Source organism: Rousettus aegyptiacus, unplaced genomic scaffold, assembly GCF_014176215.1.
Source record: "Rousettus aegyptiacus isolate mRouAeg1 unplaced genomic scaffold, mRouAeg1.p scaffold_m13_p_2, whole genome shotgun sequence".
In the NCBI taxonomy this organism is placed as follows: Eukaryota; Metazoa; Chordata; class Mammalia; order Chiroptera; family Pteropodidae; genus Rousettus; species Rousettus aegyptiacus.
The window spans coordinates 157,845,582-157,872,316 of NW_023416295.1; the positions used below are offsets into that span (position 1 = coordinate 157,845,582).

Genomic DNA, 26,735 nt, shown 5'->3' on the forward strand with positions numbered 1-26,735 from the left:
TGTTACCTCTTGAATCATTCTGTCATGTTTATGATGATGTACCTTATTGGTAACAAATTATTAGCTTGAATGTTTAACAATAGTGCCTTTAGTAAATTATTTTACAACCAAAACATGTTGTTTTTTGTTAGATCAACCTAGCAGAATATAAAGTCCACATTGAGATGTACAGTAAATCTAAATTTCTGTTCATTTTCTAGGTTTTAGTTTTAATACTTAATTTTTTTTTTAGATCAGATTTAGGTTCACAGTAATATTGAGCATAAAGTAGAGTTCCATATACCTCTGACCCACAGCCTGCTCCATTGGTTTTAGTTTCAAAGGATCAAGAAGGCTACACTACTTTCTCATATATTACATTGTGAAGTAAGTACTGAAACAAGCAAACTACACCATTATATATATCACATAGCTTCCAGAGTTTTAAAAATATCCCACTAAAATTAGGTGCTAAAATGTATAGCGGTTAACCTAAGTATAAAGTAATCCTTGAAATTAAAGGGAAAACTCAGGTATCTTGACCACATAAATCTTTAATGAGGTATAATTAACAGCTGAGGTAACAACTTGCATAGGTATTTAATGAATGATTTTAAACCTTAGTCATTTAACACTCAAGCTGTATTTTTGGCATAAATAATTTGTTCAGTGATAAAATTCTCATTGCACTTTACAGTCAGCTGCTTCATATGACTTGTTCTCTCTGAAACTTAAGGAAAATTTGCTAATAGAGGTCCTTCTCAAACTTGTAGATGATCAGTAGGGGAGAACACCATTCTATAGGATATCTTAAGATTTCAACCTGCAAGCAAACCCACTTAAAAAGAGAAATGATCTTGCAGTGGTTAACACTGAGCTAAGATCAGATCAACAGAGGTTAGCAGATTTTCCTCTTTCTGAAATAGTTAGCAGCAGTAGTATTTAAGAAATCTAGTTAAGATTAGGGAGAGCAAAGATTATTTCATACTACATTTTTAATAAAATGCAAGTTTAGATAATTTGTTAAAATGTCAGAGCCTGGTATTTAAATATGTTAAAAGGCTCCTTACCAGCAAGAGTAGTCCAAGCTTTAGAGAAATGAGATGCCTATTGCCAGTTGCCAATTTTGAAGTTATTTTCTCTGCCCTATACAATTTTTTCTCTTCAAGGCTTGTTTTTATTCCTTTAAATAAAATTTCAAAAAGTGATACAGTACAAAGCCTTAAGAGGTTCTAATGTTAAACATAAAATGGACTCATATCCAAGTTAAATTGTATAACATCATAATAACTGTGATAAATTCAAATTTTTGATATGACTGCTTTATAATTAGAATATGGACAAACCTGTTCACTGCCAGACAAATCATCATAAGTCCCAGCCATCATTGTTTTCATGTTGACAGTACTGACGTCATTTAAACAGTATTTATTAAGCTGTCATTTTCATTTGTGTAGTTTGACTATGCCAAATAATTATTAAAACAATAATTTTTGAAAAAATAAGTTCCATTAATGAAAATGTCTTCTGAGCCCTGTAACACACAAAGCCTCAGAAATAGATTGATGAGTACTTAGACAATACCTTGATATTTCTCTCTGAAAGTAGTAGTCTAACTCCCTTATAGGGGCAAAGGTAACATTAACATACAAATGGCCTGAAAGAAATACTGTTTAGGTTTTTTGTTTTTTATTTTTTGGTAAGACTATTAGTGAAGCGTCTAATTTTCCATTGAATAAGTATTTGTATAGAAAATAGCTACAAAAGATAAATAAGAAATGTGTAAAATGATGCCACCTGAATTTCAGTTGAAGATTGCACAACTTCATGATCTGAGCCAATTAAGACATCGAAATATAAAAGAGGTAACACTAGTCTGAGGTAAACACTAAAAGCTTAAAACTCCCAAGTACATGACAAAAGTTTAGTTACCTGTTGTCACTAATACATATGTATTGATGCTTTGTCCCTGTAAAAAGATGAAGTTAGACACAAAATATATAAACGGTGTGCACTGATTCGTAAATAAAAAAACAATGAAGCTCAAAATTTTAAGTCAGCCCTTTCAAAAAGTATATATACAAATTGCAAGAAGTCCACTGTCTTAGGATCAGCTAAGGATCTCGGCGGTATCAGCTTCTTCATTGGGAGGTAGGCTACCAGATAGGAGTTCTGGAGGCAAGAGTTTAGAATGTCCATTCTCAGTAACTCGCTGGGTATAAAACAAGATATAAGCTTGGGCCTTGCATACTTCATCCATAGTGCACATGCTTAGCTTGGAATCATTGCAGTGTACCCAGAACCCTAGAGTGAAACACAGAAATAGAACCTTTAGGCTCATAAAGAAACTTCAGAACTTTCTGGTACAAATTAAAATATGAATTTAGAGGCATTAGTTTTAGTGAATTAAGTTTAAAAATATCTTTCCAATTATAGCTGACATTAATTTCAGGTATACAAAAGTAATGGACATTTATATACCTTATGAGGTGATACCCATCTGGCACCATAAATAGTTATTACAATACTATTGACTATATTCCATATGCTGTACTTTATATCCCATGACTATTTTTATAACTGGTATTTTGTACTACATTTCCTTTTACCTTTTTCACCCAGTCTCCCCACTCCCCTGCTCATCTGGGGCCCATCAATTTGTTCTCTCTATATAGAGTTCATTGTTTTTTAGATTCTACAAGTGCAATTATATGGTATTTGTCTTTCTCTTAACATAATACCCTACCCTCTAGGTCTATCCATGTTGTCACAAATGGCAATCTTTTCATGACTATAATATTCCATAGGATACATACATACATACATATGTACCCCACCTTTATCCATTCATCTATTGAATTAAGCTACATAGGTTAAGCTATTTCTGAAGGGAAAATAATTGGCTAGCCAATTCATTTCTTTTAATGAGAAATACAGCTTGGGTAATATGTTACTCTGGAATTATCAACCTTTATCCTGAAAGCAACTTGAAGCTACAGAATCTGATTAGTTCACTTGACACTATCTTTAGTTCCTGGTATAATCTTACCAATTGATGCTTTAGCTCCTTATCACAATATAAAGCAAATAGTTTATACCTAATTTGGTAGTTTAGTGTTAAGAATTAATTGCCTTCCTGGAAGGTTTGGGCTTTTTGACCACATCTATGTTTTGTATGTGTATGGGGGGCAGCGTAGAGAACTAGGAAAGAGGAGGAGGTTCATTTTTTGTTTAACAGTAGGTAGGGAAAGGGGAAATAAAATGTGAAACAATCCAATCATTACCTATAAGTGTCCATAGAGGTAGTAAGTGAAAGTGAGTTTTATATGTTAAAAACCTGAACTCAAAGTTTGTTCCAAATGCCTGTGATATGCCAGTTTATTAGATGCTCTGTTCTGTAACAAAATTAACCACATTAAACCAGTAAACAGAGGACCTACTTTTAGACATGTGCCTTTAAGAAAAGATAGCACACTCTTTCTGACCACATTATCCTATCCCTACTGCCCTTAGCAGTTAAAACTAGTGCAATCTCACAAAAAAATTTGCATTGTCTGCCACAGGCCCTCCGTTTTTTTTATGAACAATACTGCAGAAGCATTCCTCTGGAAAGAAAACGAGTGTCATTGCTTAAGATGATTTAGTGGCCAATATAGAAATTGCTAAAGCCTGCACTCCAACTTTTAAGTCTAGCCCCAGATAAAATACTTTTTCCTACGTATACCTCCTTCAGAATTATAGCAGTAGGCAGTATAGTGTCCTGAGCCAAATCCTTTCCCATGGTGCATTACTACAGCAGATAAATCATAGATAAAACATTCTGGTCTGAGGGTTTTCAGCGACTCCCTGCAGCAGTAAGGCTCCATGTTTAAGATTTCTTCAAAGCCCACGTGAACACCAATCTTCTCTCGGTTATTACGTCCTGACCACCTGTAAACAGGGTAAAATTATTAACAAAATCAAAGAAAAATAACCACGTACTAGGTTTAGACAGTCTTAATTAAAAAAAAAAAAAAAAGCCTCAGTGTATGGAATACAAAGTATCATGTATAATAAATAATGTAAATAGAAAATGTTTTCAATGTTGAAGCTGGCTATATATAAGCAGGAATTCAGGCTTATTTACTAAATAGGTCCAGATAGGTTTTAAAATAAATAAATATTTGCTTTCTGTAATTAGACCATAATACAGGAAGAGTTTTAATTTTCAGAAAAGAAAATTATGGCCCTATGACATTTTTCTCCTTTTAACAGATAAATTCAAGGCACCAAAAGATTCTTAATTCTCTATTGTCTTGCCACAGCATGAGAAAGGTGTCCCAGAAGCTAGACTGTTCTTGAGAGACATAATCTTGAACTTACTTGGCCAGGTGTAGAGGAAAAGAACCAAACAGGGCCCCTCTATTTCCTCATAATACCTCAGACCTCTTCAGACTAAGAAAAAATAAGAACTGTGACCCTTTCCTGTGTGTAAACCAGCACAACGCTTATTAGTAACAAAACTCAAACAATGCCCATGTATTGTCATTTTCTCAACATGTTGGTAATGCTTCCCAGTACCAGATTTAAGCATAGCAAACAATATTTTTGTCATGTACAATATGAGCTGATGTTACGGGGGGAAATGTAAAATACGGTAATTATTTCAAGAGGTTATAATCTATTTTGGGTGGTGTCATTTAGAGACAAAAGACAGATGAAAATGGTGGTATTAAAAAACTAAAATATGAGATTAAAACAAACAATAGCAAGAGAGGAAAGAATATAGACAGGATATATGAAGGAAAAACATTAATATGAAAATGATTCTTAGTACAATATAAAACAGTATGGAACTAAAGGTGAGACCTCCACATTATATCATCTGCTGGACTAGTAGTCATATCCCAATCCTTCCCTATGAAATGCATAAAAGATGCTGTATCCAATGTACCTTTAACTTTAGTAAAGATGGACCAAGACGTAAAATAATGAGACCTGCTTAACACAAAAGTTCTTATCATTCTCACTTTTACTTTATCATAAAATTCAAACTTTAAATTGTTCAATTATGCCAAATACATACTTGTAAGCCATCTACATGGAAAATATTCATTCCTATTGATTAGTACCCAGTTTTTTTCTGCTGAAATACAGTAAAACGACAAGAACAAGATAAAATTACACCCAAAATTCATGATGGTTTACTTTGTGAGGCACACACAGGGAGCATCTAAGTTACTAGAAATATTCCATTTCTTCTGCTTTTTCAAAGAGCTCCTGTGCGCCCTTCCTCAGTCCCATTATGCCTTTGTCTTTTAGTTACCCTATATATTTTATACGCTGAAAAATACAATAGTACTTTTTTAATAGATAAAGGAAAAAGATAAATGTGATGGGTAAAGACAGCATAAACAAAGTCTCTGAATCAGAAATAAATCAAGGCATGAAGGGTCAAAAATGTTTTATGCAGAAGGGCAGAGAATCAAATAGGTTTATATTAAGGAGAGCTTCAAATGCCAGATGAAATAGCAATTATGAAGAACAGGGGTTCTTCAAGAGTTTATACTAGCCAATTAAGTATCAGTTTAAGTAACAGAAATTGAAATCCTTTCAATTCTGTCTTTACAGAATCTCACATATGTTCTCACTCTCCATACTCCCTGACCCTTGTTACCTGGCCCTGGAAATAAAATATTAAGCTCCTAACTAATCTTCCTGTTTTCAGTCCACTTGATTTTATACACAATGATAAGTCTCACCTGACTTTTCACTTTTGTTGTATACCCTTCCCTGTTCGTTCCTCTGTTCAGGTTGCTCCCTTAGACTGAAGTGCTCTTCCTCCTGTATACACCCATTCATTCACTTAATAAATATTTTGGGGCATCTGCTATGTACAGAGCTTGGTTCTGGGACTTGGTATACAGAAATGAAAAAGAAAAGACCTCTGTAATTACTGAGCTGTCCCACTGGCAGGGGGAGATAAATAATTCTTAATTTCAGACAGTAGTTTTTGCCATTAAGGAAAATAGGGTAATGTGAGGGTTGGTCAGGGGAGTCCTCTCGAAAGAGGTGACATATGAACTGAGACTTGAAAGATATAAAGCCCCTTATGCCATTAGAGAGGCTTTGGGAACATTTAGACATCAGCTAACTCCCTCCTCCAAGTCTCAGATAAATCAATTTGTTTACAGTTGTGATATTTAGTATTTCTACTTCACCATTATATCTGTGCATGCCCTACTATATTTTGAGAAAAGGATTCTACTTTATATTCCCCAAAGAATATAAAACGACATCTTGCATTAAAAAGCACTCACATGAATTTGTTCGCTATCCCTTACTGAAATAGCAGATTAAAATTAACAGTGATTCTCTCTGGGGAGAGGGACTAAGAGGAAAGAGGTACTTTTACTTTGGGCTTTTACTTTACCTTTTGTAATATTTTAAAATTTTAAACATGTATTTCTTTGTTAAAAAAATTAAACCATGGTCTCAATAGTTTTCAAATCATAGCACATAAAGTAACTTTTCATTCCTTCAGAGAACAGCAAGCTCTTAGGTTAACATGGTTATTGCAAGGTATAAAACCATATGCTTTGATTAATCAACAGATTTGACAACTAATTTCACCTGACTAATATATTTCGGAAGACTATAGTGTTTTTGTTTAACTGCTTTGAATTGAACTGCTGCACCTTGGTTCGAATATTTTCCAAGGATGAAGCAATTGAGCCAAATACTCTATAAGTTATAGATTAAAAAATTTTACACCTAAAATATGCTGAATAGTAAACATAAGTAGAAACTTACTAGGAGAATAGTATTACTCAGCTGACCAAAATGTCATCAGCTAGGCATTCTACAAGGGAATGCCAATCAGGTTAGTTATTGACTATGGTGTCTACTGGTCAAGGCTAGAGACAATGACAGAATTTTTTTCCCTTAAAATATAAAGCAGAAGTAGACAGACATAAGTCATCTACTAGCCAGGTGTACAGTAGTAACATATAATTTATCATGTGTTGAGTTCTGAAGCACCACAAGAATGAGGAATGATCCAGTTAGAAGTGTGTAGTTAGAAGGCAACTGGTACTACTACTACTACTACTAACCTGAATCGTTTGAGGTGTAGTCTGAGAACCTGAGGTAGGTGGCAAATCATAAGCTGTTTTTGGGCTTCTGTGAGTACAACTGGTTTTGTGGAAAACCTTCTACGCTTTGCTGTGATGTCAAAGACAGAATGAGAATCAAATTTAAGGACAGGAAAAGCTGAGTAAACTTTCAAAATAATTCACACATGTATTATCACTTAAATATCTACTGTTACAAACATTGCACTGTGCTGGAGATAAAGACATGGCCTTGCCCTTAAGAAACTTATAATTACAATAAAAAAAAATGTGTATGAACTAGTCAAGGTGGACAGATATGTAAACAATTAATGACTTAATATAACTTTGCAAATAAGGCACCAGAATGATATAGTGCTAAAATATTTTTAAATGAATTTGGCTATGACAAATAGGAAAAGTTGAAACTCTTTCTAAACATAGTTTAATACTCTTACCAAACTCTCAATTTAAAGGTTACTTGGTCGGTTCATTTATTGAGGCAAACTAAGATCCCAGGGGAACATGGAGCCTTACTTCCCAGAACATCCCTCCCAAATTCCTGGGGACCCACTCAATCCCTGGCAAAAGCCTAAGAAAGCAGGCTTTTATTGGCTCTGCATCCGAGGCACCCCTTAGTGTCTTGCTTTTGCCTATTTTAGCACGAGTAGAATTTAGGATTCCTTTTGTTGTCCCCTCTGCTTCTCTAGAATTGTGTCCTGCAGTCTCTGGCTGGGCCACTGGCTAACAAAGTTTGCTCTCGATGTCCAGGAGCTGTCCGAGCTGTCCTGTAATGTGTACATCAGCTCTGACTCCAGCCATGGATGCAACAGCTGCTTCCCATGTAGAAGGTGGAATCGGTCTACTATGAAAGTGATCTCTAAGCCATCTCCACTTGCCACCAGAAGCCTTTTCTTCAAGATCTATGACCCTGAGGATCCAGGTATCCAGCTGCTGCTGAATGTCCTGGATCTACTACTTTTGGATGATCTCCCAGAATATATGGTCCAAGTATAGCTAGACAACGGATGTCTACTCCTTGACTTGTAATTTTAAGCATTTGGCTTTTATGTATTAAAGCAACTAATCATTTGGGTCTTCATTTGGTAGACCCAGAAGACACACACAAACATATAAAACTATATTCTTCACTCATTTATAATATTGTTCTACTCCCAGATTTGGTGATGAAAGCACCTATGACCATTACCATTCATGTCCAAGAAAAAAAGTACCTCACCATACAAATTTGATAAAGGTTCATTTTTCTCTAACTTTATAAATCTTAGGTTCCTTATAAGAGTTCATATTAGACAGCACTTAGAAAACAATGCTGGTATAAATCAGGTGATGTGACATTTCTTCAATGCTGGAACATCCAATGTTTCTTTAACATCACTTCATGAGTTTAGTATTGAAAGCTTTAAAATAATTTTTTCAGAAGTGAAAAGTAGAGAGAATATCTGGAAATATACTGTGTAAACACTAAAATGTCATGTATACATTACTAGAGGAAATAAAGACACAACAGATTTGATATGGTTTTATACACCATTTCCCTGGAGGATAACGCTTCTCTTTAATTGAAAAGACTGTTTCATCCCGCAGTGTTAGGTGCCTGTGTCCACCTCTATCAGAGAGCTTATCATAGTAGACTTTAATTGTCTGTTTCCTCTGTTAGGTATTTGAGCACCTTGAAAGTGTTGTACCTCTGTCCATAGCGACTAGAATAAAAACTAATACATAAGATATAGTAAACGGTTTTTGAATAAACCTTTGCTTTTATGAAGCCAATCTCCACAGCAGCAGTGTGGCTACATATTATTTCCTATTTAAAGGTATGTGTACTCTATATATATATATATATATATATATATATATATATAAACATTTTGATATGTAGCAAAAAGACTTAAAGCAAACATTTCTTTCAGTATTAAATAACATGCTTTCCTTTTACTATTACTTTTTGCTACTTTATTCTGCCTTACATATTTAATTAAAATTTTGTTTTATGAGTCCTCTCCACAACTAAACTATAGAATCAAAAAAATTTTAATGTCATCAATAAGGCAAAACTATCTAGAACTATCTAGCCCAGTTTCTTTCCCCACCCCCCCAAGCTTCCTCTCATTTGTGTTTCTCTTTGCTAATCTTAGAAAAGCAGAGAGAATATAGTCTCTACTTACAGTTACACTGGTCACACACGTAGACTTTTCCTTCTAAAGCTTCTGTTTCTGTGAATTTGGCCAACATTTCAGTAACCAGACATGGCTGGGAAGCAGTATCTTTTCCATTACATTGGTATCTTTCTGGAAATTCCAGTGACAAGTCCCAGAAAGGTTCTATGGTATTTGATTTGTTGTCACATGCAAGACATGTAACCTGCAAATAAAAACAGTTTCTCAGATTACAATTCTTCTGTCAAAACGTTTACTCCTGTCATTAGAGGTCACTGCCAATAAGAAAGAAAATGCACTATCAAAATTCCTAATAATCTGCTTTATATTTTCAGGGAATTTCTTTATTATTATAATTTTCCTTCCAAGACTCATTAAACCCATTATGCATTGGTGGGCTTTAACTTCTAGGGACTCAAAAAAGCTCCAAGGGCATTAGTCAAATTTGAATTTAGGTAAAAAAACAAATTGTGGACTCACTTAATCAGATATACATTATATATGTGTATATATATATATTTATGTGCACTTAATGTGTTAATTAGACTTGAGGTTATTTGCCCCTTTCCTTCTTTGTCTTTCACTGATTTTTCTCTCCCCAAATCCCTGTAACCTCTGAACCATGATACAAGTAAAATTCTACTAGTATATATTTATATACAGTATATTAGTATATATAGATTTTAAAGCCATACCAACCAAAAATTTCAAAAGACAATACATATGGCAAATAATGATACCCACTTAAAACAAACATTGCTATATTAAAATCCTCATCAAAATATAGGAGCCACAAAGAATACGGATCTAACAACTTACATAGGAAATACAGAAACTGGAAAGGGAAAGAATAATTTCAGTGAAGAAATCAGCAGGATTTAATAGCAACAAACACTGCAAATAACTGAAGGTAAACTTCATAAATTTAATAATACACACGATATGAAGTACCGTTGATACTTGAACAATGGGGGAGGTTAGAGGTGCTAACACTCCCCATCCCCCTGTGCACTTTAAAATTTTCATATAACTTCTGACTACCCAAATACTTAACTATTAATAGCTACTGATGACCAGAAGCCTTATTGATAACATAAACAGTTGATTAATATATATTTTGTGCGCTATATGTATTATATAGTGTATTCTTACAATACAGTAAGAAAAGGAAATATTAAGAAAATCATAAGGAAAATACAGATACGGTATTTACCGGAAAAAAAATCCACGTATATGTGGACCTATGCAGCTCAACCCATGTTGTTCAAGAGTCAACTATATTACTAAGCTCTTTCATATAAGTTACATTCCTGGAACAGGCAACAAAATAAAAGAGCCAGTTGTAATGTAGAATTTAGATTTAACAGAATGACAAAAAGTAAAGAATATCCCTGGCATTTAGTCTGGGGACTAGGGCAAGGGTTGACCTTTTGAGAAGTTCTTGGGGGGGGGGGGGAGCCATTTACGGCAATGAACCATCTCAAACTCTTGAGGTGACCAGTTTCCTAAGAGTTTATTACATGTTTAAAGAGAAGAGAGTAAAAATCCAGTAAAACAATTTTTATTGACTTAAAATTCATCCATAAAAGAAAAAACAAGCACATAGATACTCTCACACCATTTGAAATATAAACTATTTTTGGAAAGAAGTTTGCAACCAAGTACCAAAAGTCCTACCTTTGACAAAGTAATTCTACCTCTAGGACTTTGCCCTAAAGAAATCATGTATTAATTGATTGTGAAATTATAATAACGGAAAAATCAGAAATAGATTACAAGTCAACAACAGGGGAATGGTTAAATAAATTATAGTATGTATGATAGACATTAACATGGTGTGAAAAGAATGATAAAAAATGTTAATGACTATTAACATTAACTAAAAATCTTTATGTTAAATGAAAATAAATGAAGAAAGCAGGTCTATTCAACATGACCACACAATTAGGGGAGAAAAAACATGGATAAATGTACATAAGAAAAAAAACTAGAAGGAAATATTCCAAAATATTAATAGTTTTATGTGTGGGTTGTGGACTTAAGGGATGATTTTTCTTTCTTTCACATAGATTTACTGCATCCTCTAGGTTTTCTATGACTATATATTACTATTACTTATAATAATGTATTTTAAACTTCTGGATAAAGTTAGAAATGACAAAGGAAGATAAAACTGCATACAACACAGGAAGCATAACTCTTATTTGCTAATCGTTACAATATAGAATCTTTACATTTATGAAACAGCAAGAGAAATAAACTTCACAGATATCCCTTAAGAAGAATTACATTTGAAATATTTAAGCTACGTTTTGGAAAAAGTATGCTACACAAACCAAAGGTGCTATTATCACTATGAAAGTTGAACTGAAAAACAGGTACGTGTGCAGGGGTGGGTAATGCCCTAAGAGCCCAAATGCTTCTGTTAATGAAAAAAAATTTTTTTTAAAGCTCCATGCTATGGAAAATTAGAGAAGTTTATATCTAGTAATAGTCTACTAACAAGTCCACTTATTACAGAGAACCATTAATTAGATGGAAGATTCTGGTTTTGTGATTCCTTTTCACAATAAGGGAAGCTTTTATAGGTATAATTAAAATAAAGGAAAACTATTTAGGATTATTCTAGATGAAACCACATTTATTTACCTTTAAATTTCCCCACCTACTTGTTAAAGCTTTCGGACCTTGCTCCTTTGGTTTTATAGGAATTGCTCCAGGTCCACGCCTTAGTCCCTGAAATTACTCAAGTGTGCATCAAATCCATTCCCGGCACATCGGCATCTTCGAATCTGTTCCCTGTGGAATTAAACCCTCCCCCCCCTTCTCAGTCTCCCAGAAAATGAATGTAATATTGTTAACTTATGAAGCGCTGGCCCCTCTTCCCACAAAAAAAGCTTTCATACTATGGACATAATCATGTCAATGATTTATGAAGGAAGCAACCGTAAATAAGTGAGGTAACTTTATATATACTTGTAAAAGTGATCTATTTTGACCTGAAAACAGCACCAGCTCTAACATACTCGATATACAGAGCATATGCATTTTTTAGGCTTTGCTTTATGAATTCCCCATGATGAAAATGATATATTTAAAAATCCATACCTGACTAAGAAGTTGTCCATGAAAAATGTTATTCACAACATTCAGAACCTGTTTGATAAGCTTCCTTTGAGAAATGGGGATAAGAGCTGGTAACCTGGTACCGGTAGTTTCTAGTTCATGTTGTATTTTATCCAAAAGTTCACAAAGAAATTCCTGAGCATCTTGTTGGGCATAACCACGAAAAGCAGGAATTAGTCTCCACACAGAGTGTAGCATAGCAAATGGTGAGACCAAGGCCCACTTTCCAGACCACATGACTTGGAATAAAGTATGCAATTCATGACAGAGAGAAATGTATTGTGAACTTGACTCCCTTAGCTGAATAAGTTCCATCTTTCTACTCTGTGATACTCCACCAGTTAGTCTGGAGGATAAACTTGGATGTCTAGAGAAAACAGAGCCTGTATCTTTTTCTTGGCATTCATTCATCTGATATAGTGTATCTGTGACTGGTGGATGCTTATAAGATGATCTTGTCTTATCACTAGCTGTCACAGACAGCCATCGGTTCAGATCAAGTTTTAAAAAACACTGTCGAAAAATAAGTAAATGACTCAACACTTGAAGAACAGAATTCATGTAGCAAGTATTTCCTAAATTTCTCAATCCTGTTACACCAGGAGTTACTATTGGCCTTTGTTTAACTGAGGAATCACTGGCTTTTTTAAATTTTACATCTTCTGAGGTAGATACAGCATCATCTTTTGCTGGTGATGCTGGGGTTTGTAGTGGTTCTTGAACAGGAACTATCTCTACTGTGGTAGACTGAGCTTGACCTTGCAAACGTAAACTCTTTCTTGGAGGCATACTTTCCAATTCTGCTTTACCCTGATGTTCTAATTCTTGCCGTCTTTTCTTCATTTCTCTTTTTTCTGTTTTTTCCGGAAATTGTTCTTCTTGCCTTTTTCTTCCAATGGGTGACTGTTCAAACCAAATTCGAAAGATTTTACCCATTAGGATCCTTCTCCTGTGCCAAAGAGCAGTATACATTTGATCTTCATTTTGAAGCAGAGATTGGGCACCATCATTTAAGAAATAAGAATCATCACTTATACCCATAGACCGTAAAACCCTTCCACTACGAGTGGTGCAATAATAACTTTGACTTTTGATTGCACTTAATGTACTTCGTAGTAACTTCAGGTCTCCAGTTGCATTATCATTAAGAACATAATCATCACAAAGGTAACAAAAAACATACATCTCATTCACCTCCAATGCAACAGGATGACTGCTTTCTTGAAAGTGCTTGAGTGCATGTTCTTCAATATATCTTCCACAGGCAACGTGGGAACAGCTGAGGCAAGCCCAGATTGACTCAGTTGTATTGCAGTCCACACAATGCCATTTCTGAGGGTTGAGGATGGCATGGTCTTGAGCAAGCTGCAATTGCTCAATGTGTTTGCACTTATCCATAGTTACCATTTATTTAGTCTAGCTGAGAAACACATAATCCAAATAAGTCTCTGTTCGCACTTGAAACATCTGAAAACTAAGCAGAACAATGTCAATTTTAATAAAATAAAAACAAGAGGCCAATATTTTTTATAAGGTATTTTTCCAATAATTATTTTATAAATTTGCTCACTCTGCTCCCAGTTTCTGGACTGCCTGTCACAATTACCACAGGCAGCACTCACATTTCCTCTGCTCTAGACTTCTCTAATCTCACTCACCTTACTCTAAAAGAACACACTTCACTTTACCTTCTGAGGGGGCTCCCTAAAAAGCTTTTTAAATTTTCTGCCACCATTCGCTGGTGAAGAATGGGTGGTGACTACTTTTTACTGAACTAGAATAAGATGCATTCTTTTTACCCAAAAGTCTAAGGGCAGCTTAAGATTGGGGTGGCAAGATCAAAATATATCTCATTATTACCTACATTCTGAGCCCTCTGTGGAGTTACACAGCATAATCATAGTTAATATGAGTTTTGAAGCCTTTTCTGAATGTTGTGCAAGGTGTCACGTCATACCACCTTTATAAAATTTCAGAATGAAGTAATTTTTCTTGAGAGTAAATAAACAGCATTTACCTCTTCATCTCTTTAAGTAGTTGAATAATTACTGTCTATGACTTGCCAGAAACAATTAACTAAATTATCTGTGTCCTTTATATGATCCTTTTAAAATAAAAGTAGATAGATCCTGAGGTTATCTTTGGGTAGTGGAACTGAAAATTATTTTTTTATTACTCCGTTATTTTAAAATTTCTAAAAATAATATGTTAACTTGCATAATAAGTTTTAGGAAAGTGCTAAATTATACACTATCCTCTTTACTCCTTTCTCTATATTCAGCAAATAAATTCCCTTGGTTACAAAGAATTTGCCAATTTCATTGCATTTGTTACTAAAAATATCTAGTTAGATGATGGCAAGTTCCCTGACCTTTGACAGGAAGTGATCTATAATTGAATAGCATGATTCCATTTGATGGAAAAGGGTGAAATGTTGATCATCTCTCTGACAGGTACTAACTATACAGCAGGGGAGTGGTATCATAGCAAATGGTTAGAGAGCACACTCTGGAATCCAAATGCCTGAATTTAACATTTAGCTGTATTTACTATGTGACCGAGACACATTATTTAGGCTCTGCATACTTCACTTTTCTTATCTGTAAAATAATGAATAGTGATAACATGAATAGGGTTGTTGAGGGAACTGGAAAAATGTGTATTTAGAAAGCACGTAGAACAATTCCTGGCACTAAATAATATGTCCCCCAGTACATCTTAGCTGCCAATAGTAATAATAACAACAATTACAATAATAATAATTGTTATTATAAATGCTAATTCCTTATAGTTTTATCACTTTTAGAGAGGAGTTTCTTCTTTTCAGCCAAATGTGTACTAAGCCCAACTAAGGTGCTAACTGATAATCAAGATGTTAGCTGAGAACTAAGGTCTGACCTCTCCCAGGGGTATTTGCATTTTAAAAGGAGATCTCTCAAAGATAAAATCTTTCTAAAACTCCAAAGAAGTGACACCAGAATGGTTGATGAAAGATCATGAGATTAATATTTTAGAGAAGGAGGCCCATGATACTCTGTCTACTTATGAAAAAAAACAGTAGGGGATGGATGACCAAGAGAAGGACAGGAAAGAAGACAGAGCTAGAGAGCCAGGCTGCTGGAATCAGAGGTCTCCAGTTTCCTCTGCTGCTTGGAGTCAAAGCTCAGAGACAGTTAATAGGGTATCCCCAAAGGGGCCTCATCACACAAAGGTCTAAAAGCTTGAAGGAAAAGAAAGGGGGATGGGAGTATTTTCTTGACACTTCCTATTTTCCTCTACTGGGTTCTGAGCACTTCTTTTCATTTGCTAATCCACTGCTGAGAAGTATGTATGTCTTAACTCTGTTTGGCTTCAACAGATGGGATATGTAGTTTTTGGCAGTAAACTCATCTTAAAGAGAGATAACAAAACATGTTTGTATCCCCTAGATAGATTCTGATAAAATATTACCTGTACCTATAAAAAGTAGCCACATAAAAATAGTCAAAATGTTTTGAATAAAATCCATAAAGACTAAAATTATACTATCATTTTTTCATATATTTAAAAAATGTCTCATACTTGAAATTCCAATTAAGAGCTATGAAATGGCTTTTTTTAAAACAAGTATGTTAATTTTTATTTTAAAGATTTATAAATATTCTGAAAGCTTCTTTTTGCCATTCTTCACTGCTTAAAGACAATAAAAATTTTAATTTGTTAAAAAAAAAATCCATTCAAGCTATTTAAACTTTCCATGCCATGTAACTGAGCAAACATTTTCATTTTCACAATTTCCTTCAGGAAATTTCTAAAGCTTAAGAAAATAATTGTACTGGACTTACTGAAAGCAAATTATTTTGTACAGAGTTAGCATATTGTTAAAACAATTATAAAATAGCAAAAATAACTAGAAGAGAAATAAAACATACGATCTTATTAAATACAATATTTTTAGTCAAAATTTTGTGTCACACACATAAACCAAGATCTCAGGTAAAATATTTAACCTGTTAAATGGCACAAAATTGCTTATATGTACCACCCAGTGAGGGTTCTCTGCAATTTTCTTTTGCTCATTGCAACATACAATCCAGGCTTTAAGCATGTAGCGATACTTTTCTGATCTATTTTAATGGCTTTTCAAACCTCTTGTCATAATGAACTCATTCTACAAGCAGTGGTTCAATAATATCTAGATAGCTGACGACCAAGACTTTATCCTTAGCCCAGCCTATGTGAACCATTCTCAGGTACACCTCAAACTCAGCTTACCTACACATGTTGCCTTCACAGAATTGGCTTCTTTCCCAATACTCTTATTAAAGATATTGTTTTCAAGCACCCAGGCTAGAAATTGTTAAAGATTTTTTTACTCATCTCTCCCATCTTTTCCACTCCAACATTCAGTTTGTCACCTATGTATATAGGGTTATCATTCCCGAAGTCTTTACTCCTTTTCATTTCCGGAGTTATTATTCTCATTATGGCCTTTATTATATCATTCCTGAAGCACAGTAGTAATCTCTTAACTGGTCTCCCATCATCTGAACTCTCTCTCTCCTCCATAGAATTAGAAAGGCTTTAAGCATTTAATCTTGTACTTAAAATCCTGTGTTCCATAGTCCAATAAAGCAGATTTCTAACTTTGACTAAGACTCAGACTAAGAAATTTTACATTGTGTTTCAGTAAATGTATCTACACCCATAATACATACACATACCTGGAACAAAAATTTCATAAGTAATCCTTATAATAATGTATTCTAATATTTCCCATTTCATTTTTTAAAAAATACTGATGCCTCACTAAACTGATTTCATAACGGCAGTTTTACAAATATTGCAATACAAAATATTATACATTCGTCAGTCTTGACTTGAAAATTCTCAATTCCAACCTACTTTCTTTGCCTTCTCTCACTGCCCTCTGTCATGTGCACTCTAGCCAAAAAGAATCATCCCCAGCTAATCTCCTGAACTGGTCATTATTCTCTCACCTCCACCTTCTAAAAATTTATTCATCTTCCAAGGCCTAACTCCTTCATAAAGTATTTCTAGTTTTAAAAAACCTCTTTTCCTCTAACTTACCAAAGGACTTGGGTAGTGCCAAATGTGAACTCTTATGTTTATTTGTATATATATACATCCTTACTCCGCCACCTAACTTTTGAGTAGGTTCTCTATGGTCAGGAAAGGACTACGTATTTCAACATCTTTTTATCATAACAACAAAAAAATAATAAAGGCTTTATAAAGATCCTGTAAATTTTATAGTTTTTATGTCATTTCAGGCTACCAAATTCTTGGCACAATCAACTAGTATTAACTGCAGGTTTCACTTCAGTTCTCTTTATGATATTTGAATCGGTGGATAAAAATAGTAAGTCATGGATCAACAGTGGCCAAAACTGCCCTTCATCTTCAACCAAGTAGCCATTTCCCTGCGCCCCGCCATGGTCAATGAAGGCAGTTTCCTGATGTTTTGTGATGTCATTATCCCACTTTCTCTGTTCTTAACCAGCACTTACCATGAGTCTTGCCCTATGCTACATGCTTTCAGATACCCAAAATAGATTTTATATGAAAACAAACTGAGACATATTTTCTCAACCCTAATTAGGCTTAGGTTATTTTGAACTTTTGGTAGGCTATATAATGATCTTTTAAATAGTCAAACTCCAAATTTAAGTTTTACTAAGAGCTACGAGAATAACTGAAAAATTAGAGGGGCAGTTAACTTTTTAACTTTATAAATTAACTTTACAAATTCCACTATAAATTTTAGTTATCTTCAACATAATGATCTTTTCAGCTGACTACTCCCTTTCCACCTTGTTTTCATAAGACATTCAGAGCATGAAAAGGAACAATACAGTTATAAGCCTTGGAACTTCCTACAAGAGGTCAGGTACCAAAAATCAGTCATACCAAAGTAATCTAGATCTAATAATCAGTGCAAGTACTACAAGTTTCAGATTCTTTGCTTTTAAAAATATGTTTTTTACAAAAGTCAGGAAGGAATCATGAAAAATAAACACATAAAAATAGCCAAACTATTACTACTTTAAAAACTGATAGAACAAGGAAAATGGTTAACATACATTCTTAAAAAGAATTAATCTATATTTTTAAATCTGAATAAACACTAAAATAATATTATGCTCTATTATGTAGCTTTCCCCTTTTGTAGCTCATACTTAGTCAAATAATCATCATAGAGCATTTACATTTTTGATAATTCCTAGTGTGTCTTATAGACATGGTTTTACAATTATTAAAGGATTGTTTAAAAGTCTTGAAAGATCACAAGATAAATCTAAACTCCTTAACATGGCATATAAGAGCCTTCAAATTGTGGCACAATACATACTTTTCTTCTCTTCACCTATGACCAGCCACTTCCCACATATCTTTTGTTAAAATGTTTTTATATACAAATGACCATACTGTGAATAAGTTCAATTTTTAAATAACTTTTCATAACTAGGATATTGGTTCATAGGAAATTTCATATACATACATACATTTTACTTCAATTAAATAAAAACATAGGTACCACTGGGCATAAAGTAGAGTAACTATTTAAATAAAATCATCACAGTAACTATCTTTTTCTCATTAAAGAAAATTCCCCTGAGACCTCCCAGAGGATTTATATTAAAGAATAGGTATGTGTTCAATCTTTATCTTAACAATGATAATTTTTGTTATAATATTTTTCTTTTAACAATACCAAATAACTTAAATAGATTATCCAAAATCTTTTAAAATTAGAAAGATTTGTTATTTTCAACAATAAAGGGTAGGAAGAAGTGGCAATTTAAGTAGGAACTATGCCTTAGAAACTACTAACCACCAGTCTTTACACACACTTGGATAAGAATGAAAATAACTTTATCCATAGTAATTATGGCAAACCCTACCCACACCTTATGAGTTTTTAAATGTTCCATTTATTTCATGAAACTACCATAGTATCCTGTCTTCTTAAGAGATGTTTGTGAAATGCCAATGGTCAAGCATAGTGCCCTGTACACAGAAAGTGGTTCAATCAATATTTTTGAATGAACAAATTATTGAACTAATGAACACAATGGGCTCTCAAACTCTCCGTGCTCTCTCTTATGTATGCTATTATGCCTATCATGTACTTTGGTACCTCTCCTTGTCAATCATGATGTATTTTCTTTCCTTATCCCTAGAAAGGCCCTAGTTATTCTTTTTTCCTCCAGAAATCTAGAATCCTTAATTACCCTGTTCTCACTTGAAACTCCTCATTAAACAATAAAAGATACCCTTTTTCCCTAGGCCTTCCTCATGTCTCTAACATGCCTCTTCTGAAGCACAGAGATTAAATTCAGTTGATGAGGTTCTAAGAAAAAGCTCCTGGAAAGCAAGTTCTGCTGCCAGGTTATTTGATTTCCTCATCTCTCACTGTTTAAAAGCATTTCATTCATGGGCAGTTTTGTTTCAAATGTTTATCATTACTGTCACACCATCATACTTATACATCACCCTATTGCAGCTAACTTCATAATAGAGGAAATAGAGATCAACATTCTATTATAGGTCTAGTAAACTGAGTACACACACTTTGTGTAAAATGCCTAGGGACTCTATCATTCTAGTACATCCATGACCTGGCTTAACAAGTATATTCCTGGACTATAAATAAACTAGCTTTTTCCTATAGCATGTAAAACTCCATTAAAAATGAATTCTTTATAATAAAGTTTTTATGTCTGGAAGTACTGTGAAAAATCAATTGTACTTCTTACAATAATCTTAATCTTCGCCAGAAAGCCAGTATTTGCAGAATTCTATATTTTAGTTACTTGTCACCTATTTAAACTGAGCTTAATGGTAAAACTGTCCCCCACTACTGAATCCAGAGAATGATTGGGCACATGTTTCCTATCTTGATTAAACTCCTAAACCAGTGGCCACAGAATCTCTCTAATCACCCTCAACCAGACAGCTCCATTAAAATCTGGAAACCACGTTCATTCTAACAATGTAGGAAGGAAAAAACTTGGAAGTATGCTTTTTCTGATACCAAGAAACCAGCACCTCTGTACCATTTAAAAACCCAATTCAACAGACACTGACAAAAGTATTTCTCCATGTTAAGCAGTTAGGTGCTAGGGATACAGATAAATTACATTCAGATTCTAACCTCAAACAATCCAATGAGCAGAAAATCCTCTAATGTACCATCCATGCTATAATATTCAATAAGAGTCAAGTGTGTAGAGGAAAGTTTGGTAGAGAGTATAAAATAAAACTTTATTCCTTTCTTTTTGGAAAAATCTGTGAAGGGGCGAGCGTGTAAAGATGGTTAGGTAGAAACAACATGTCTCAAATATTTAACCCAAATCTTCAACAGACTTTCCATTTTAAATATTCCAAAAAGTGTATACTGTATTATATGCTAAACACGGATTCCCCTATCACTTAAACTTTTTTAAACTAAAAAAAACCTGAGACAACATTTTGGATGAAAAACGAGACTGATGCACAATCAAAATAGCCCAAACATTTCGACTTTCTATAATGTATGCAGTGAACTATTTGTTCGATATCAGAATATCTCTAAATTGCAATATGAATAGTCTACAATGATAAGTATTGAATTAAAAAATCTGCCATCCATTGTAAAATTAATGGCTAGTACACAAAAAGCTAAAGAAATCGGAGTAGGGGGTGGGGAGAGAAGCTACATGAACCAAAATGTTTTAAAATCTTTTTCGAATCCAGAGATGCTAAATTAAGAATAAAAAGATTAGGGTTTCAAGAATATAAAGTTTTTATCTCTTTCAAGACAACTGAATACTGAATCTAAGATGATTAAACATTCTATAAACATGTGCTTAACTCACGTTTGGCTTTCGGAATTTGATCACAACAAGCCACTTGTTTACACCGAAAGCTGGTTTTAAATACAACTATGGAATTCCAGGCCCAATGTTAACCCCCCCACACTTTTACCCCACAGGCAGCTACTTAACAGATAATAAGGTATTCAACTGCAGACCCTGAAAGTCGTATTTCCATGCTAATTTCACAACCCCTTTACTTGCAAGATACGGCAATTAAAAGTTTAAAAGTGGGGAACAGAGTAGGCTTGAGGATAAAGGGACTTTCCCAAGACTTGCTAAATTGGATTTTTACCTTCATAATTAAAATTGCAAGAAATTAACCAGTTAGCAACAGAATTTACAACAGCTCAAACTTGCAGTTGAAACAATTACCATGTTTCATTTTCTTTTTTAGAGATGGGGATGGAGACGAGTCCTACCATCTCTTAAACTTGAGTAATCTTTTTTTTTTTTCCTTCTCATGCTGACACGTTACATATGCCCCCCAAATGAGTTTCACCTATTAGCATTTCTTCCCTGAAGGCCAGCGGGAATGGTTTAGAAAGCTAGTATTCAAAAATCGAATCTCTTGAGTGGCAGCAGGTGCTGGCAGCGCTGGGACCCCAACGATGGAGCGAAGGCAAGACATTTTCTTCTAAACGGAGAACTAGAACCGCCCTTCCAAAGCATCCCACCGGCTTTGAGCATCGTTTGGCGGCGCCGGGAGCCAGGGGTAGGATGCAGTTATATCTTGACAGTGCCAGCTCTACAAACGTCCCAGCCCGCATCGGATTCGCGATCACGTCTCCTCCGGACTCCGGGACCCGGGTCAGGGGCACCACTCCCCCTCCTCGTCCTCTAAAGTCCTCCAATTCCGCCCCTTCTTCCTCCCGACTTGTCCCCGTCCAGCGCACCGCGGGGTGGCTACGCGATGCTCCTAGCTACAGGCAGGGGACACGGCTTCTCGCAGCATCCCCGAGCGCTCTTGAGGTGGCCTGCCACCAAAATGTGGTACGACCCACCAAAACTTCCCAGAGGCGCCAATTCTAAATTCGCCGGAACCGCCGCCGCCTCCGCGCGCCCCTCGGCTCGCTCCCCTCGGCGGGTCTGCAGCCCCCTCGCCCTCCCTCAGACCCCCCGCCCCCGGCAACCTGCACGGCGGGACAAAACCGCAGGTGCTGCCCGGCCCCGGGGGCTCCCGTCGGACCTCCACTCCCGCAAGGAGCCTCGCTCCGCCAACCGGCGCAGCCGCGCGCCCCCCTCACCCTCACTCACCGGCCCGAGCCGGAGCGGCCATCTTAGCGCTCACCCCGCGGACGCCCCCGCCCACGCACCCCGGTGCGGCGGCGGCGGCGGCGGCGGCCCGGTCGGGCGGTTACGTCATCCGTGACGCGGCGGCAGGCCCCGCCCCTCGCGCTCGCAGTGCCGCGGTGGAGACAGAGGCGGCTCCTCGGCGCGGCAGCAGCGGGCCGGCTTGAGGACAGCTGGCCTGAGGGCCACCAGCGCCCAGGTGTCAACCCGCTTCAACTTGGCGGCGGGGACGGACTCTTCGGAGCGCCTGCGGCTCTGCGACGCTGCGGTGGCGTCCTCCCCGCGGCGGCCTTCGCTCCGCACTTGTCAGTGACCGCCGGGGCTGCCGAGCTGGTGAGACGCAGAATATTCCACAGGCGTCGTCCCTCCTTCGGAGTAACTCACTCAGCGTCGGATGGCAGAGACGCGGGCCAATTCCGTTATCTTCAAAATCTGCCCGAATTAACTGGCGTAGGCATTTTAAGACAAACATTTCCTTCCCGAGGAGGCACCTAGGTGTGAGCGCAAGTGACGGTGACTGCTTTGAGTTTGGCTTCCTTAAACAGCAGTAGGGCCAGCAAGGTTCCAGAATGGGACACTTCCTGAGAAATAAGATTTAAGGGACACGAAAAGGTACCTCTATCCAAAATGAACTTATCTGAAATTGCCAACTTAAGACGATGAAGAAGATTTCGAAAAGAAAAGAAGAGACTGAGGGAGAAAATTCTAGAGAAGAGAATTCTAGATAAGCGAATTAATCCTTTAATAGTTACTGAGCTTTACTTTGCGCTGAGCTCTGAGCCAGTTGTACCTCCGCTACTCCGTGGGGCATACTAAAAATGAAAAGACACTCACTTCCCAAGGGGAGCTCGAAGAAGCAGCAGACAAACGTGCAAAGTTAATAACATGACAGTGGAGTACAATATCTTGCAATATATAAGGCAAGCTATTAAATTGTTTATATATTTTAATTAACAGTTCCACTTGGGGGAATATCTTTTAATATATTTAAGGTACGGCCTGAAAAAGGGGGTAGGGGAGCACACAAGGGTATTCGTAGCATGTTATCCCAACAAAAATTTGAAGGGGAAAAAAGTCTGACCAAAGGGAAATGACTAACACCTGGCATATTAAGCTCAGGGAATTCTTATGTAGTTAACAAAATGGCAATAAAGTCTAATCAATTTATATTTGAAAACTTACCAAATATGTACATGCAGAGTTAACTGCATAAAATATAGTTATGCACATAAAGATTAAAGTTAAGGAGAGAATTCGTTTAGTTTAATACTTCTTTCATTCTTTTTTCTATATATTTCAGTACATAGTTCTTATTCAGTTCTGTCCCCAGTGCATTTCTCCCACTCAACATAAATTGCTATCTCATAATTTCCCCCACCGCCTTAATTTCTAAAATGCACTAAATACATTACATGAAAGCATCTCTTAAGAGGAAGTGTTTCTTCCAATTAAGTATTTCTGGCATACAGTATAGTTTTTTCTATAGTTCTTAGCAAGCGAAATATAATAAAGTTTAAAAATCTTGCACTTTAATGTCATGAAACCCTTCTGAAAGGTCATTTGACAAGACTGCCACCCGATCTAGTAATTCTATTTTAGAAATGCAAAGAGTGTTCACTTGAGACTCAGGCAATTTAGAAGGCTGTTCATGTCAATGTGAATTGTGAAAAACACACCCTAATAGTTCACCACTATGGGAATGGTTAGGTACATCTGGTACATTCATAGGAGAGACTTATATAGTAATCAAAAATCTTATTTTTAAAAAATATTAAGTGAAGGAGTATAGGTCAAGCCAACTTTGTCTGCCATTCCCATTCCTCTGAGAAGTTTCTTCTTCGTAAATTAATCTTACGATACATGACCCCCTCTCCCTTTTTTGCAACAGTTTATTGGACTGGGATAGACATCTAACCAAAGGCAATCAATCTGTAGGAAGCTTGTTAAAGCTCTACCCAAACACTGCACAAGGTGAAAGAGGGTTGAGGTGGATTGAATAATGGTTTAAAGGCACATTAAGTAGGCAAGCAGCGGACACCAGAGCCACAAAGGAGCAGAAGCCTTGAATAATCAGAGGATATAAGGAATAGCAGATGAGTTTAAAGAGAACTAGCAGTAGTAACAGTGGTCTTAACAAGATTCTGAGTGGAACTGCTGGGATTTCAGGAGCCTCTAAAATAACTGTCAAAAAGTGATAGGATGCAAAAATGTGTATACTATATTTTAAAATACATATGTATAAATTAATTCACTTTGAACAACACTTGAAGGAATACGTCAATATTTTAGTAATGGCAAGATTACAAGTGATTTTTATTGTTTTCTACAATCAATTTTTAAAAACTAAAGAATTAAATGGAGTGAAAACCATAGATAGTCAGAAATTCTAATCAGAAAATAAGCTGCATGTGGTCAAAGTGAATAACAGACTGATGTTCAGAGAAGGGTCATTTCCTTGAAGGCAATTTAGAAGGCTAAATGACTTCAAGGAAAAGGTGGCATGTAGGCTGGGTCTTTTAAGGACTAAAATGATTTGAATAAATGAAGAGGAGGATGTGAAATGAGAAGAAGACAAAGCAAAGACTGGTTGAGTAAGGCATGGATGCAGGGTAATGAATAGGGTGTCCTCAATAAAATGTTTTGAATGCAAAGATGTAAGCTAGGGAGAGGGGCTGGGTGGGAAGAGGGGAACTGTAGATAAAATTTCTGGAGATTATTGTTAATTGTATTTTTAAGAGTAGTCATGAGATAGTTTTTGGTATAACTTTATTTTTACAATTCAACTTTGAAAATTTCCTATTACGATTTTATTTCAGGTCTTAACAACTTAGACCTAAATTACGGCATGTCTAGTTTGTTTCCTGAGCTCCTGGACCTCTCTATTGTAATTTCATTTTTACATAGCTGTCATAAAATCATTCTTACCATGTAATTTTCCTGTTGTTGTTTTTTTTTTTTACCCACCTCATCAAATCTAAACTTTTTACTATATAAAAAAAAAACCTTCCCACCTTCATCAAATGACTTCTCCCAACTTACCTAATACATCTTCAAAATCAGTCTTTCACCAAGTCAGCATTTTGACTGCTAGGAAGTCAGTCTCCTTATGGTCTCCCATCTTTAAATCAGGGCACTTCCCACCTTTAAATCAGGGCAGATGTTTATCTTCTAAGTAGAAGGCTCTCCCAACTTTCACTCCTGCAAATACTTACAATTAACCTCTTTCGGAGCTGGTTTAAGCTCTCACCTCCTGGAAACTGCTTTTCTAGTAACAACTGGGCTTCCAGATTCCCCATCCCCCACCTCCACTGCCACTAGTACATTAGTATGCAGTCACAGCTTTTGTTCTGAGTTCCGCCCCTGGTACTCTCTCTTTGCATTGTAACCTCTTTGGGGGCAAGGACTGTGCACTTTCTCCATTTGTATACCTCTTTGCAGCACTTAGTACAATGCTGGCCAAAAGTACTCTTAAAATGATAATGTATTAACAAAATTAGTTCTTTACCGTAACATAGGGTTGTAAAAATGATATGTAGGGTTTTCTCTTGTTTCCAGTCCCCATATTGGGAGAAATAGCAATTTGCCCGTTGTCCAAGGTGAGTAGTTTCCTACACAAGATAAAATTTTAATGACTCTGATACTTCAATTCCGAGGCCATATCCAACTTTTGAAGTAGGAACACCACAAACTGGTTTTGCTTCTTGTATCCCGAGAAGAGTGTGTGAATGAATTGAAGACAAAACACTAAATTGTGTAAACAGAGCTGCTTTTTATGCTTCGTGTTGATTTTTAGAATTTTCTAGTCCAATCTTTCATGAATCTGGGAAGTATCTTGGGAATCCTAATTGTAGACAAATGATGAATTTATGAACTTGTTAACTTTGATGAAACTACTTCCAAAAATATACTGAATATTCCTATCTAATAACTTTGAAGTTATTAAAAATACATTTGACAAATATAGTTTGAGCACCTCTGTCCTTAACACCATGCTAAACACTGAAATGTCCATAGCTTTCATTTAAATATTAGGAGATGAAGGATTGAATAGAGAAAGCAAGTAAAGAAAATACTAAAGAGTTCAGACCTAAAGTTTGATTAATGTGTAGCAATACAATGCAATTGAATTTTTTATTTTAATGAGTGATCCAAAGGACAGATTTGTGGCAAATATGTAAGAAAGGAGTTGAGAGAACAGTATTGAAAAT

General features: G+C 35.8%; 1 protein-coding gene across 2 annotated transcripts; it reads right to left on the bottom strand.

Moving 5' to 3' along the window:
• Positions 1-515: 515 nt before the first annotated feature.
• Positions 516-25,703, bottom strand: USP44 (ubiquitin specific peptidase 44). 2 transcript variants are annotated; one of them, XM_016162789.2, is made up of 6 exons: positions 22,492-22,583; positions 12,359-13,850; positions 9,260-9,455; positions 7,074-7,182; positions 3,704-3,909; positions 516-2,283 (listed from the first exon to the last, which is right to left on the bottom strand). In XM_016162789.2, the coding sequence occupies exons 2-6, from the start codon at positions 13,781-13,783 to the stop codon at positions 2,090-2,092; spliced, it is 2,130 nt and encodes a 709-aa protein (XP_016018275.2). In that variant the 5' UTR covers positions 13,784-13,850; positions 22,492-22,583; the 3' UTR covers positions 516-2,089. The 2 variants fall into 2 exon arrangements, with proteins under 2 accessions (XP_016018275.2, XP_016018276.2); XM_016162790.2 differs by lacking the exon at positions 22,492-22,583 and adding an exon at positions 25,567-25,703 and having other exon boundaries at positions 1,698-2,283.
• Between the last annotated feature and the right edge of the window lie 1,032 nt (positions 25,704-26,735).

Excerpts from the sequence above, each read along its gene's own strand:
- USP44 (XM_016162789.2), bottom strand. The coding sequence starts at position 13,783 with ATGGTAACTATGGATAAGTGCAAACACATTGAGCAATTGCAGCTTGCT. Across the intron at positions 7,183-9,259 it reads CGTGTGTGACCAGTGTAACT|CAAAGCGTAGAAGGTTTTCC; the intron begins GTAAGTAGAGAC and ends TTGACATCACAG. Across the intron at positions 2,284-3,703 it reads CTGCTATAATTCTGAAGGAG|GGTTCTGGGTACACTGCAAT; the intron begins GTATACGTAGGA and ends GTTTCACTCTAG.